Raw genomic sequence first — 15,278 nt, 5'->3', positions numbered from 1 at the left:
TTGTAAAATCTGTCTATAACCGTTAAGATATCAACGTTAACACTTATTTTCAAAACTGGGGGCCCCCATGAATAATGGAATGTGCCGTATGTGATGTCTGAGCATCGAAAGTATTACAATTTGAAAATCAGAATCTAACGGACCCCATTTTTTATTTTTTTTTTACGTAGCCCAGGAGTGTCAAACTCAGTTCCTGGAGGGCCGCAGCCCTGCACAGTTTAGTTGCAACCTTGCTCCAACACACTTATCGATTTCAAACAAGTCTGAAGGACTCAATTAGTTTGATCAGGTGTAGGACTGCACAATATTTTTTGTTTAGCATCGATATCGCAATGTGATCATTCGCAGTTGTCATATCGCAAGTCTATGCACCAGGCCCGTAGCCAGTTCGGGGGGTTCAGAAGACCCACCCCTCACTGACAAAGGTCAAGAATTTGTTCCATACATGAGCTTATTTGTCTTGTTTTGACTGCTTTGCCATCATAAGTGAAAATAACGCTTTAAGAGTAAGTGGCATCCTCTGTTGGCTGTTGCTTTAGTGTGACTTTAGCTAATCAGATTTGGCCAATGCAAACAATTAATTTAACTAAGTCCAACATCCAGCTGTGCAAGAAAACATACAATCAGATGTAAGAGAAGTCATCTATCCCTACTGTTTTGTTTATAAATGGTGAAAACATTTCACATGAGACTTTATTTGTAAATCTTAGACCTTATTCTTGAAACAAAAAATGAGCAATAAAAAGGTGTGAAGCACCAAAAGTTGCCCATATTAAAATTAATTTGAATACTATTTTGACTAAAATAGTCAAAAAGTGTGGTTATGATGACCATCCGACTAGCTATGTCAGAATAGTGCTTAAAATGTCACCAAAATGCAGTATTTAAATTTCATAATTCATTAGAAAATGAGGCGTATAATTGCAGAATGGTCCACTTTTTGAGAAAAAAGAACCACCAATTTAACCAGGCTGGCTACAGGCCTGTGCAATTTTGAGTCTGGATTATAATTCATCATTTGCATGCATTTTTGATGCCTGTCATTGTATAATGACCTTAAAAGCATTCAGACATTAGAAATTGTATTTGTAACAATGATTCATTTTCTTAAATTACTTTTTTTTTATCATTCAGTTACTGTACTTCAATGTCGTTAGAATGATAAAACACTTTTTCAATTGTATCTTTTTCTTGATTGTATTTATAGATTGTTATGGATGAATATACTCAACACATGCAAATACAGAAATGCACTGCAAATAGCAGACCCCATCGAAAAGGTGTCGAGAGACCCAAAAAAGTTTATAGATTATATGGAGATGCACTCCCACTGCAGAATCATCTCAATCGATCTACCATAATAAATTTTTTCCAAATAGAAATATTCACGTTCTCTGGTGAAATTGTATTCATATCACTACATGTATCGCAATGCTAGATTTTTGAAATATTGTGCAGCCCTAATCAGGTGTTTAATTATTGTTGGAATTACACTGTACAGAGCTGCGGCCCTCTGTAAAAACTCTGTAATAAGCTTATGAATTTGTACTTATGTCTCCTTGAACTTGTGGAAGCGGTGCTACTCTCTGATTTCGTAGAAGGATATTTTTTAGTACCAAAAGTACCAGGAGCATCAGTAACACTGTAAGCACACAAAGAATTGCCAGCAGTACAATGAGCGTGGAGTCGCTGTACTGTAGTATTGTCTGAGGAATGAGTTCAATGTCTTTAGTTGTGGTCAGTGAACCAGCAGACGCCACAGTGGCTGGTCGCTGACCTGTTGAATTCTCCAGACAGCCCTGTTCCACACCTGTGACCTGACTGTAGGGTACTTGGGTGGACTGCGGTATAAAAGATGCAAAGTTCTGAGAGATGCACTCCTCATAGCTCAGTCTCTCTAAAGTGGGCTGGTCTGACCCAAAGAAGGACCTTGAGTTTGTGCTCTCAGGCAGTTTTGAAGATTCTCGACATCCTATTGAACTTGTATTGCACAAAATATCAGATCTTTCCAATGTTGACACGCTGGTAGTCTGTTCTACATGGCTTTCAACCAGTTTCCTGGATTCTGAGGTTGTGTTCGCTGATGAAATTCTCTCAGCAGGCTTAAAAAGTTTTGGGCAGATGGCGATGACTGAGAGAGTTAATAGCAACTTCTGTGCAAGATGCAAAGGAGCCGTACAAATGAGATCTGTTGCCATCCAAACCCTGTCTGTCAGAAGCCACCTATACAGATACATAATGTCACACTCGCAAACCCACAGGTTATTGGCTAGATCTACTGAGCGGAGGTGGGAGAGTCCATCAAAAGCCCGCTCAGGAATAGTGTGTAAACAGTTACTGTTGATCCTTAACACTTGTAGGTTCACCAGCATAAACAACGAGGACAGATCCAGGGCAGATATACAGTTTTCTGACACATCAAGGTGCGTTAGCGAAGAAGGTAAGTTCGCTGGCAGACGAGACAATCTATTCCCCTTAAGAGTTAACATCCTCAGTCTAGTCAGACTTAGCAGTGCCCCCGGCTGAACTGACCGTATCCGGTTATCCTCCAAGTCCAGACGAGTGAGGTTCCCAAGCTGCCTTAGAGATCCAGTGGTGATGTACGTGATCTGGTTCTCCTGAAGCTGAAGGGTCTCCAGACTCGCTGGAAGCCCACGAGGGAAACGGACCAGTTGGTTGTGGCTGAGGCTTAACTCCTGCAGGCCTGAGTATGGCTGGAACATGTTGTCCACATTGCAGAGTCGATTCCGAGCTACAGACAAGACAGCAGTGTTTAGAGGGACAGAGCGAGGCAGAGTGTGTAGACCAAGAGACTCGCAGAGAACCAGAGCTCCAGGATGAGGACAGCAGCAGCCATTGGGACAAGGGGACATGATCAGCCCAGCAAGCAGAGATGAATGGAGATACAACAGGAGGCAGAAGAGAAGACTAGAACGCATGACTCACTTGAAGGAAGAAGATTGAGAGAGACAACGTTAGTAACTGCTTGTCTTTTATGGCAAAAGATTTAATTTGAACAAACCTCATTACCATGATGGACTCTGAGACTCCTCCGGTTGTATTTCCTTTCCTTTGCAGCTTGACCTTCTTTCCAAATGCGTTATTTAGACATCAAAATGTGGTTCTTACCATTTTTACCCCGTTTTAGCAGAGCCCAATGTATCTGCTTCTCATCCTCTCAGCTCCCTTCAAGAGAACGCTCCGTGCTCACCCTGAAAATTCTGGGTAGCAGCCCATCAAACTTTAATGGCAGCCTTAAGGTTTTGAGTTACCTGTTTTGTATCTTCTTCGCTATGTGAATTAATCGGGCACTCCTGTTGCTTTTCCTAATGATACTAGGTTAGTGGAGTCATTTATGTTAGGAAACACGCTTTTATAACCATCCTTGTGTTTAAGGAATATGTTGTTTGATAATGCGAAGAACAAAAGTATTGGTTTGTCTAAATTCACACTTAATCATTCAGGAGTGTTGAGAGCATGTCACTCTCACTCAAATAAGTGAAAGCACTGTGTATCTGCAGAATTATTTAGCACCTTTGGAGATTTTGAACATGAGTTATGTTACTTTTTTGTGGCTCAGGTTTCACACCATATCTTTGATACTAGCAACACTTGGTCATGCTCCACAGCAGTGGGGCTTTAATTTCACTTGAGGCTAATTTGCATTTAGCTTGCTATTAATCAACGATATGCAGATAACATCAATGTAACAAAAGCTGCATTATTTTAAGAGGTGCAAGCTTTTTTTAGGACGTATCTGTTGCATTGAGAAATTCATCTGTGATTTGTCTTCGGGATGTAATTGTAATGTAAAACCGGCTTACTGTAATATTCTCTAGTTCTGTCTCAGACAGAATATTTCCATTAATGGTAGATATTTCTGGAGAGGCTTTTGGAATGAGCTTGTGAAATATTGATTGGACATTGTATGGATGTGACAAAAGCTCTGTAGCTGCCGCCGTTACGCTCTGCTAGGCTCTGTCGCTGGGGTTCTTGGGTTTCATAAGCTTCAGACAAAAAAAACCATCTCTGAAAATAAAACCTGAAAATATGAAAATACTTACAATTTAAAGGTTTTGGTCTTTGATTTTGAAGTAAACTATTACATTTATTAAGCAAGAATACATTAATCTGATAAAACAGTAAGAGTACATCTATATTTATAATGTTATAAAATTGTTGCTTTTTTAAAAAATAATCACATTTCTTACAACTTTATCATCACATACACAAACATATATGCACGCAACTGAGCAGGACAGGTTTTTTGAGCATTTATTCATAAGACAAAATCACTTAAACCTGATAAAAACAATACTGAAGAAAGTCATGAAATTAAGATAGAAATAACAAAGCAAGTACAAAACCAGACAACAGCTTCAGAAAACAACATAATTTATAGATTATCATGCATATTTCATTTGTAAAACAACTTGAAGGAATGTGAATGTGAAGGAACAGTTTGAAATGACATTGAACTCTCAGAACGTGATTCACAAAATTATAATTTCAAGTTTTGGATTGTTGCCTACACCTTTTTATTTTCCATATGAACATTAGAACTGTCAAGTAGCAATTTGGTCTAATACACCATTACACCACAAAGATTAAAAGAAACAGTAATTAAGACAAGCATTCACAAACATTTTATTTCCACTCTTCCTCTGATAGGGCCTACAAGGTTAACATGATTTCACCAAGTAGAACATTGTGCTGGATCAACATTCCAATCAACCAATAAATTTTAGTGATACTTAATGCCAAGTTTAGTCTTACAACATGGGCTTGTACACTGTTCTTATTCACCTATCATTTATCTCTGATTTTAGGGATAAATTGTGGTTTGGATGGGAACAGGTTTAGGACAACACAATCTCACGGCAAATTTGTAACTTTTTGATTTAGTTTGATTTAGCTAATTCGTATAAATTCTCATTCATACAATTTATTTTGATTTGGTCATCCCCCAATGACAGTTGGGTTTTGCCCCGCCACCTTTTTCTCAAAATTGTAAATTTTGTACGGCTGAACTCATAAGAATTAGCCACTAAACTGAAAAAACGCAAAATAGTTACGTTTCCTCATGAGATCAGGCTGGATTAAGATCATATTATTAGACAGGAATGTGGGTAGACGACAAATAGATGGTAAAAAAAATCCTTTTTTTTGTAAAGCACCATTGATTTTTTAATAGATTTTTTGTAGTTTGAAGTCTGATGTTTGAGAAAATATAAAGCGGTCACTGACTTTATCAATTCTTTTTTTACTGAATTGTACCATAAAATTTGTTATGGTGTGACAGCAAAAATTAAGAAAAACAACACTTAATAATACACAAATAATGTGAGAGCAATTTATCTTCATTGTTGGACACATTTCTACGATGTAAATGATGAAATTATGAATAATATAATGTTTTATCCATTACCTTTCAGGCTTGTTGAAAAGGGACAACAAAACATAATTTTGACTTCACAGGCGACTTCAGTCACATGAACTTGAAAGGGGTACTTTAACTAATAAAAGTTTTCAGAAGAATTGCTGATTTAAATTAGCATAGTGTAACACCAGAGGACATGGTTTCAATGTTTTTAGAAATATATGAGCAAAAAAAAAAGGATTGATAATTATGAAAATAGCCACTTGTAAAATTAGACCTGAGGTATTTATATATGAAGGATTTTACGTTTTTTCTACACCATAGGACAGTTTTGAGATTTGGCTAAAATGCGGTTTTCATAAAAGAAGTCCATGGAAGTCAAATAAATGTTTAAACATTTACTGCATTTTAAATGACGACAATACAAATTATATTCATTTTTGTCATGTGTGTCACTTAAGATTTTTTTGTAGACCGGTCTAACTTGGCAAAATCACGTTGACGGGTGGTGCATAGAGTTGAAACATACTCACTGACAAAGCGAGTGAGGGCTTCACATCTACCAAAAGATTCATGAATCTTGATATCTAATAGTAGAAAACATTTGGAATGATGGTCAATGGTTGCAGTAAACGCCCTCATGCTGTGCTGTGATTGGCCTTTCTAAGATGGCATGTACAGACCAGTGGTTGACTGTTTGAGGTGGTTGGCAGAGGCTCCTCTTTCTTCTTGGGCTCATCTTTCTGCATCTCCACCACTTCAACATCCTCCACCTTTTGGACCTCTTTTGGCTTGGCACGTGGCTCTTTTCCATCCTTCTCCCCCACCAGTGCTTTCGTAGGTTCTCGCAGAGTCTTTGCAGTGGTTATCTTGCCATCCTGGTTATGAGGTTGCCCCATAGCTTTACTCGGTTGGTCGATGTATTTTCTGGGAGCGTAGGTTTTTGGAGGATAATAGGCCTCAAGTTTGCGTTTGTGACTCATAGCTGAGGCGCAGCAGACAATGAAGATGATGACGATCAGCAGCGCAGTCACCACAATAATGAGCAGCAAGTTCTCCTTCAGGAAATCCACCACCTGGTTGAAGATGAAGTCTTTGATGCGGATGAAAGTGGTTGTGATGTTTGGAGATGGAGATGGGGATGGGGGAACATGGGTGGTTCGAGCGATGGGGAAGATGAGTTCGGGTTCGTCACCGCTACCCTCCATGGACACGTTGAATGGAGCAGGTTTGGCGAGGCAAACGCTGGCACAGAAAGCAGTCAGGAGCAGACATGCCAAACGCAAAGAGAGCGACATACTTCCTCTATAGACCTGTAAGAAAACACACACACACACAGATGTGGCCTTTTTTATTCCTCATAAAAAAAAGGATGTAAGCATCATGGTGGTTTCAGCAAGGTGGTCAAAACACTAATCAAATCAGGAGTGAACATATACCAAACAAAGAAATGAAAACTTGTCACAAACAGGGCTAAGAAATAAAATGAAATGATATACATGAAGCAAAGTCTTGGAAAACCATTATATTATCATAGAAATGTGGTGATCATTTATTGGTAGCACAGAATCCGCAAATTGAGTCGGGAAAAAAATGTCATGGCCAGAAATTAACAATTTGTTTAAAAAAAAAGACCATTGTCTGCAAGCAGGTTCACAATTTATTAATCCCTCATCTTAGTATCCATTACCACACATTTTATCATTCCATAGTTAAAGGTATAGTTCACCCAAAAATGAAAATTCCATCATCATTAGTTCTAAACCTGTCTGCATTTCTTTCTTCTGTTGCACACGTAACCCCCACTGGTCCTACACCACTCAACTTGCTCTGAGCAGGGATCTGAGCTAGCGTCTGTTACTAGAGCCCCTTTTCAGGTTTAAAGTAGTGGGGCTTACCTGGACAGCACTTTACTAGATGGCCTCCGTTACACTCACCCCCATAAACCTCACTCCCATCCGGGTCATGGCACCAATGTAACCCCCGCCGGTCCTACACCACCCTACTCGCTCTGAGCTGGGATCGAACAGGTGACCTTCCGCATGGGAGTCGGTTGCTCTATCAAGGAGGCTAAAGACCATGGCCTCTAGCGACTGTCGCTAGGGCACCTTTTCGGGTTCAGAGGAGTGAGGTTTACCTGCACAGCACTTTACTAGTTGGTCTCCATTACACTCAACCCCCTAAACCTCACTACCATCCGGGTCAGTAATATCCAGCTGCAGGCCCGCAGAACCACACACATTTCAGGCACACACAATCCAGCACACACGATCTAGGCATAAAGTCATAAGTGTTTAACCAATTATTTTTATTTACATAATTCGAGTTCAGAAACTGCAGAGATGTTAAAATGATTGTTACGATATAATAACGATATGACTGAAATGGGAAATCATATTTGTGAAATTCAGTAGGTGGCGATAATGCTCCTAAGGAGTTAGTTAGTTACCACATATGGTTTGCCTAGATCGTGTGTGGTTCTGCGGGTCTCCAGCTGAATATATCTCATCCGGGTCATGGCATTAATTTAACCCTGCCGGTCCTACACCACCCAACCCTCTCTGAGCTGGGATTGAACCAGTAACCTTCTGCATGGGAGTCGGTTGCTCTACCAAGGGGGCTAAAGACCATAGCCTCTAACGACTATCGCTAAAGCACCTTTTCAGGTTCAGAGGAGTGAGCTTTACCTGCACAGCTGTTTACTAGCTGGCCTCTGTTACACTCACCCCCATCCGGGTCATGGCACCAATGTAACCCCCGCCGGTCCTACACCACCCTACTCGCTCTGAGCTGGGATCGAACAGGTGACCTTCCGCATGGGAGTCGGTTGCTCTATCAAGAGGGCTAAAGACCATGGCCTCTAGCGACTGTCGCTAGGGCACCTTTTTGGGTTCAGAGGAGTGAGGTTTACCTGCACAGCACTTTACCAGTTGGCCTCCATTACACTTACTCCCCTAAACCTTACTCCCATCCGGGTCATGGCTACAATGTAACCCCCGCCGGTCCTACACCACCCAATCCACTCTGAGCGGGGATCGTACATACGACCTTCTGCATGGGAGTCGGATGTTCTAACAAGGAGGCTAAAGACCACGGCCACAAACTTCTGTTGCTAGCGCACCTTTTCGGGTTCAGAGGAGTGAGGTTTACCTGCACAGCACTTTACAAGGCCTCTGTTTCACACACAAAAAAGGATATTTTGAATTTAGCTGCAAAGCTGTAACTGTATTTACTTCCAAAGTATTTGCTTTTCCTACTATGAATGTTAAAGGTTTTCAGCTAAATTTAAAATATCTTATTTTGCATTCAACAGAAGACACAAAGGATTCAAAACCACTTAAGGTCATGCAAAAACCACAAACTGGAAAGAAAAAAAAAAGATTGAGGTTCTTTATAACTCCTAAACTGCCTGCATTATGTACAGGTATTAAATGTTTGAGCTATTGTTGGAGACAATGTGGAACCTCAATGGCTAACCATTGTCACATTTTTTTGGGCCTGCTCAAAAATACAGCCCTTCTGGTATGAAGTAGCAACTTAAATAAAGAAGATAACTGGAGAAGAATTGGACTACTCATTTATTACATTATACCTTGAGAAAATGCCAGAAGTTGTTTACTGTAAAAAAAAAACTATATGACTATACAATTGGTCATGACAACATGTTTTTAGTTAATAGTTTAACTTATTAAACTAAGTTAATCGTGTTCTAACTTAATTTGATAAGTTACGCAAGCTGTTTTAAGTCAGTTTCATGTAAGTTCAAATGACTAATAAGGTTAATTTGATTCAGCTTAAAAATTTAAGGCAACCAGGATTTTTTTACAATGTTCCAACTATTGACAAATATTCATTCAAATACTTTTGGTAAATAGCAGAAAAGCCTTAACTTGAAAATGGTTTCAGGTTGATGCTCCAACCAAGGCTTAATTGATAGGAATTGTAAAGGAAATACACTATGGAGAGACTAACGTTTAACATAAGACTTGATTCAAAAAAGGGCAACAAGTATTGGCAAAAATGAACTGAGTATGTCATTGTAAACAATTTAGGATAATGTAGTTCAAATATATTGTGACTTGATTTTGTAACCCCTATGACAACATTTTGACAATCCTGTTCTTTTTAATAAAATTTGCAAAAATTAAACACTTAAGAAAAACACTTAAGGTGAGTAAATAGCAGTGATGGGAATAACGGTGCCACAAATAAACAGCGTTACTTACAGCAGTGCTTTTTACAGTAACGAGTAATCAATTGAATTACTGTTTCCCCCATTACAACGCTGTTGCCATTACTGACAATAAAATGCACGTTACTATAATTGAGAACACTGAAGCAGTTTTCATGTCAGCAGCGTCTTTCTGTCAGCCATAGGACTTCTCTTTCTCTAGATTGTGTGTGTGTGTGTGTGTGTGTGTGTGTGTTCGGGGCTGGGGAGGGACACAAAACCAACCAGTGATGATGATTGGTGTGTCTGTGAACATGGCATAACTGAGAATGTGATGATTGACTTAGATAGAGTACATTTCCATTGTTTACCTATCAAGCCGCCTTTCCACTGCACACGACATTTGGACATGACTGTCGGAATTCGCCCCCTTGTGGCAGTCGCACAGAATTTTTTCAGTGTCCCCGGACTACTCTCCATTGGAAATGAATGACTTCCGGTCTGTCGCTTGTGCTGTGCAGTGGAAAGGCGGCTTGCAGAGGCAAAATTGTGCGGGTGTTCACACACAAGCACACACACAGTCAGTCGCACACACTAACAACCAGGAGTCAGAACGATGGCAAATCCAACGTTTAAAGGTAGCGTTTGCAAACTGGAAATATAAGCATTACTTTCCCTGTTTTCTAATATTTATAACAATATGTTGTATTTGATGGTTGTCTCTAACACTGTCCCACAACAACAATTAAATAGTGTAGATTAGTGTACTATGTTTATATTTTAGTTTAGTCATTTGACAAATTAGATTTGTTTAAAGTAATGTAATAGTTACTTTCCCAGGTAATTAGTTACTTTTATTATTATGTAACTCAGTAAATACCTCAGTTACTTTTTGGGAGAAGTAACTATAGCCCCTTTCACACATACAGGCCTTTCCAGAAAATTACCGACAATTTTCCGGAAAGGTCTGTATGTGTGAACAGGCCCTTTTTGAAAATACCGGCAAATTCGTTCCGGCAATTTACCGGAACGAGAATTTACATTACCAGTATGCCAGAATGCTGCGCTGTGTGAATGCAGAAGGAAGATTGACGGAAAGAGCGCATTCATGCTTAGAACACACTGACTTGAGACGTCTACTTCAGCCAATCAGCACACTCAGACACATTCACATCTGCGCTGTTTATGAAAATAAAAACCGTTGAATATTTTTCCAGACACATTTAGCTGCTAGATGTTAGTCAGATAACGTTTCTATGTTCGTCCTGTGTAAAAAATCATCGATAAAATGCTTATTATAAGCCATTGTTTGTTCACCTTCAAGCTCTGCTTCCTTCAGTTGCTTGACGTGTCGCGTATGCACGTGAAGCAGCCGGTGAGCGTCAACACCCACACATATTATGTACATCTCGACATGCGAAAGTGTTCCTCCATATGTTTTCATCGAAGGTGTTTACAATACTTATCCATCCACAGAGTTTGTAATGTAGTCAAATGTTTACAAATACAAGTGCAGCTGTTTAGAGATCATTTCTGGTTAATGATGTCGGTATTTTGAAATGGATGTGAGTGGTCTTTTCCGGAAAAATTCTATAACATCCTTACCTGTATGAGCAGTGTTTTTTTTTTTATTTACTGGTAAAGTCATTGCGGAAATTTTCCGGTTATTTACCATTATCACTGTGTGAAAGGGGCTTAAGACTAATTACTATTTTAAAAGAACGTGCCCAACACTGGTAAATAGTAAGGATGTTCAGATCCGATCACATGATCGGAAATTAGGCCCATTCACGCGGTTTCAGACTTGATCAGAATCGGACGTAACCTCCCGATAAGGACTCGAATATATATGTATTTTCTCATTATATTATTATTTTTTTTAATTCTTTTTTCGGGGTTTTTACCTTTAATTGATAGGACAGTAGAGAGTATTGACAGGAAAGTGTGGGGATGGAGAGAGGGGAAGGATCAGCATAGGACCACAAGGCGGGAATTGAACTTAGGTCGCCGTGAGTACCGGAGTGCATGTGTCCACGCACTAACCACTACACCACTGGTGCCAACATTGTTTTTTAACACATCTATAGTTATGCAGTGGCGCAGAGTTAGACCTCTTCTTTGACTTCACACAGAAACCAAAACGCATGCGGCATGACATCACTTTGTTGCAGAGACTCTATTGGTTAAATGCTGGCAACGTATAACACAGAAGCAGCTTAAAGCACAAAGCGCAAGTATGTCTGCAGTCTGGAGGCATTAAAAAGTTGATGACAACAACATTGCCATAGCAAACTGTGAGATATGTAAACTTGGGATTGCCTGCCGGGTATTTTAAGTTGAGGTGTTATTTGTTTATATATATATATACATATTTATATTTATATATATATATACATATATATTTATATATATGTATATATTTATGTTATTTATTACTTGATTGTTCAAGCTACCTCACAGAAGTGCTCTGTTTGTTAACAGCTCTGTTTGTTGAGTTGTTGAATGTTAAAATAAGATGAATTAAATTAAAAAAAATAAGGAATATCCTGGATCTGTTTCTTCACTCTTTTGAAATTTTTTAATGGATTTTAGGCCCCTACCCCCAGGGCCAGCGCGTTCATAGTTAGGGCGCCAAAAGCGAAACCAAGCGAAACAATGGCTGTTCGATGACAGTGCTGTTTTAAAGTATCGTATTCCAGCACTGTTTAAAGCGTAAATGCTAAATATAACGAACATTTTCCCACCTTCACTGAACGTAAACAGAAATCTAGATGGTCATCAGCTTTCTGCATATCTACACACAGAGAGCTATTTCGATGTTATCAGTACTACTGGTTTTCATGTAATAACAGGAAGGAAGCTGCGTGTATCGCACACGTCGCTGCAAACTCTCTACATGGAGCAGATTTTCATGTTTCTGTTGCCTCACAGGAGAGGAGTTATTCTTGTTACATCCAGTCATTACTTATTCGGGGTGGAGGCAGAGGGAGAAACAGGCCTAGTTTGTAATTTGGCTGCCTGGCCGATGCCACCCGCTCACCACAGAAAAGCAAAAGCAAGGCCATATATACATTAGTGAGGGCGCAGCAAGGCGTGGGAGAGCCGCAGATCTCAGGCCTGTATTTACAGCCCAGCTGCAGTGAGACGCAACATAAACCAGCCAGACTATTTCTGCCCCACTCCAGAACACACACATAATATTCAGACGGCTCGCGCATCAACACTGCTTTAGGTTGTTTATTTGATACTTTATAATTTTTCTTTTAAGAAACAAATAATAATAATAAATACAACTAGAAAAATAAAGTTTGTAGACAAACTTTAAGGTGGCTTGAGAAAGCCTCGTCTAAAACTTTAAAGTAATTTTAAAGTTGAAATAATTTAAGTAGTTTAAGAAGTTTGAAACCGTTATAACCACATATATCTTAGCATGTTTCTAGTATGCATTGGCATGTTTCTTGCTATGCTGTTGATAGGGGGTTCTTAGTGGTTGCTAGGGTGGTGCTAAGTGGTTGCTAGGCTGTTCTGAATGGTTGCTAGGGTGTTCTGAGTGGTAGCTTAGTTGTTGCTAGGGTGTTCTGAGTGGTTGTTAAGGCGTTGCTAGGTTGTTCCTAAGGTGTTGCTAGGCGGTTGCAAGTTGTTGCTATGCAGTTTCTAGGGTGTTTTGAGTAGTTGCTAAGGTGTTGCTAGGGTGTTTTATGTAGTTGCTAAGATGTTACTTGGTGGTTGATAAGGTTTTGCTTGGTGGTTGCTAAGGTGTTGCTAGAGTGTTCTGGGTGGTTGCTAAGGTGTTGCTGGGTCATTGCTAAGGTGTTGCTAGGTGGTTGCTAGAGTGTTCTGGGTGGTTGTTAGGCAGTTCCTAGGTGGTTGCTAGGGTGTTCTGAGTGGTTGCTAAGGCATTGCTAAGCGGTTGCTAAGGAGTTCTAGGTCATTGCTAAGATGTTGCTAGGGGTTGCTAAGGTGTTGCTAAGCGGTTGCTAAGCAGTTCTAGGTCATTGCTAAGGCATTGCTAAGTGGTTGCTAGGGTGTTCTGGGTGATTTCTAAGGCATTGCAAGGTGGTTGCTAGGTGTTGCTAGGTGGTTGCTAAGGTGTTCTAGGTCATTGATAGGGTGTTCTGAGTGGTTGCTAGGCGGTTGCTAATGCATTGTTAGGTGGTTGCTAAAGTGTTGTTAGGCGGTTGCTAAGGTGTTGCTAAGGTGTTATGAGCAGTTGCTAACATAAATTAGCATGTTGTTAGCATGGTTTTAGTATGAATTAGCTTGTTGCTAGCAGGTTTTTGGTATAAACTAGCATCTTGTTAGCATGAATTAGCATGTTGCTAGTATGTTTTTGGTATAAACTAGCATGTTGTTACCATGAATTTAGTATGAATTTGCATGTTGCTAGTATGATTAGTATGTTGTTAGTATGAATTCGTATGTTGTTAGCATGTCCAATGTAAAGTCAATGGCACAGTTGCTAGGGTGCCGTAAGTGGTTGCTAGGATGTGGCTAGTAAGTTGAAAGGTCATCAGTGATTGGCAGACTGGTAGTCTAAGTTAAATGAGCCCAACTGTAAGTCTATAAATAGTTTGGTCCAATGCTAAGTCAGTGAGACTTTTCCGAAATTTCTGGGACAGTTTTCTGAAAACCGTAAGTTGGATCAGTTGGAAAAAATATAGCAACTTAATTCAGTATAGTTTGGAGGTTTGGAGTTAGTTTGGTGGTTGTAATATGAATTGTCTAGGAGGAGATGCGTTCTTAAAATAGTCTATGAAGAAGAAGACGGAAGAAGAATGATAAGTTTATGTAGTATAACAGTATGTTGGCTTTCTCAAGCCATCATAATAAATTTGGAACTTAAACAGTTGACTGATCACATTTTTCTTCCTTAATGGTGATGATCAACAGTAAAAATGACCAATTTTATCTCTTGGAAAACCACCAACAATCAAAAATGCATGATTATATGGTGTCATGGTTTTGTTATAAAAAAATGTGGTTATGATGGGTCAAAAACAGCCACCAACAGTAAATTAGGGAGAAAAAGAAAATCAATCAAAAACAATGCATCAAAGGCAATGTTGTTTCACATGTTCAAAACCTTGATAAAAGGTTCAAATAATCCAGTCCACAATTACTTTTTATATTGAAATGCGTCATTTTGTGTGTGTTTTTTCACCAAATCAGTGACATCATTTATAAATTTGGCAATTAAAGAGTTAAAATCCTGTCATTTTCTAAGCGATTTAGTAGTTTTGATCAGGACTGAGGTGGATTAACAGATTTATGCAAAAACATTTGAAAAAATTTTAATCTGATGCATTTTTACAGCAGTTTAATTGAGTGGATGTTTTCATCTCTATACTGTAACACAACAAAAGGGTGGTAAAGAGTACCCAGAGTGTATTGAGTTAAAATAAAATTAAAATAAAAGCATTTTTTTTCAAAATATGTGTCAAAATAAGATTTGTCACCAAAAAACATTCTGCTAGCTGAAACACAGAAGAAAATATGGCCAAATTAAGACACAAAATCACCTCAGAGTGGATGAAACATTGCCAACAGCACTTAAGTGAAAAAGTAATCCTCTCTATATTTTGAACATTAGATACAATACCCAACCATTCAGATTTTGTAGGGAGTTCGAGTTGCAGCCACTTTCGAGTTACAGTTTTCTTGCTGGTTGCTTAATCCCTTATTTATCATGGGTCGCCACAACAGAATGATCCACCTGGCTGCTATATT

The 15,278-nt window shown here is 39.2% G+C and overlaps 1 protein-coding gene across 1 annotated transcript in view; it reads right to left on the bottom strand.

Moving 5' to 3' along the window:
- Nucleotides 1–4,192: 4,192 nt before the first annotated feature.
- The window catches only part of tmem119a (transmembrane protein 119a), a 14,688-nt gene continuing 3,602 nt past the window's right edge, over nucleotides 4,193–15,278 (bottom strand). Inside the window, exon 2 of the mRNA XM_056456869.1 lies at nucleotides 4,193–6,693. Coding sequence (XP_056312844.1) covers nucleotides 6,019–6,678 — 660 coding nt within the window. The 5' untranslated portion in view covers nucleotides 6,679–6,693 and the 3' untranslated portion in view covers nucleotides 4,193–6,018. The remainder of the gene's footprint in view (nucleotides 6,694–15,278) is intronic.

Source organism: Danio aesculapii, chromosome 5 (assembly GCF_903798145.1).
Source record: "Danio aesculapii chromosome 5, fDanAes4.1, whole genome shotgun sequence".
Lineage (NCBI taxonomy): Eukaryota > Metazoa > Chordata > Actinopteri > Cypriniformes > Danionidae > Danio > Danio aesculapii.
This window is presented reverse-complemented; position numbering and strand designations above follow the sequence as displayed.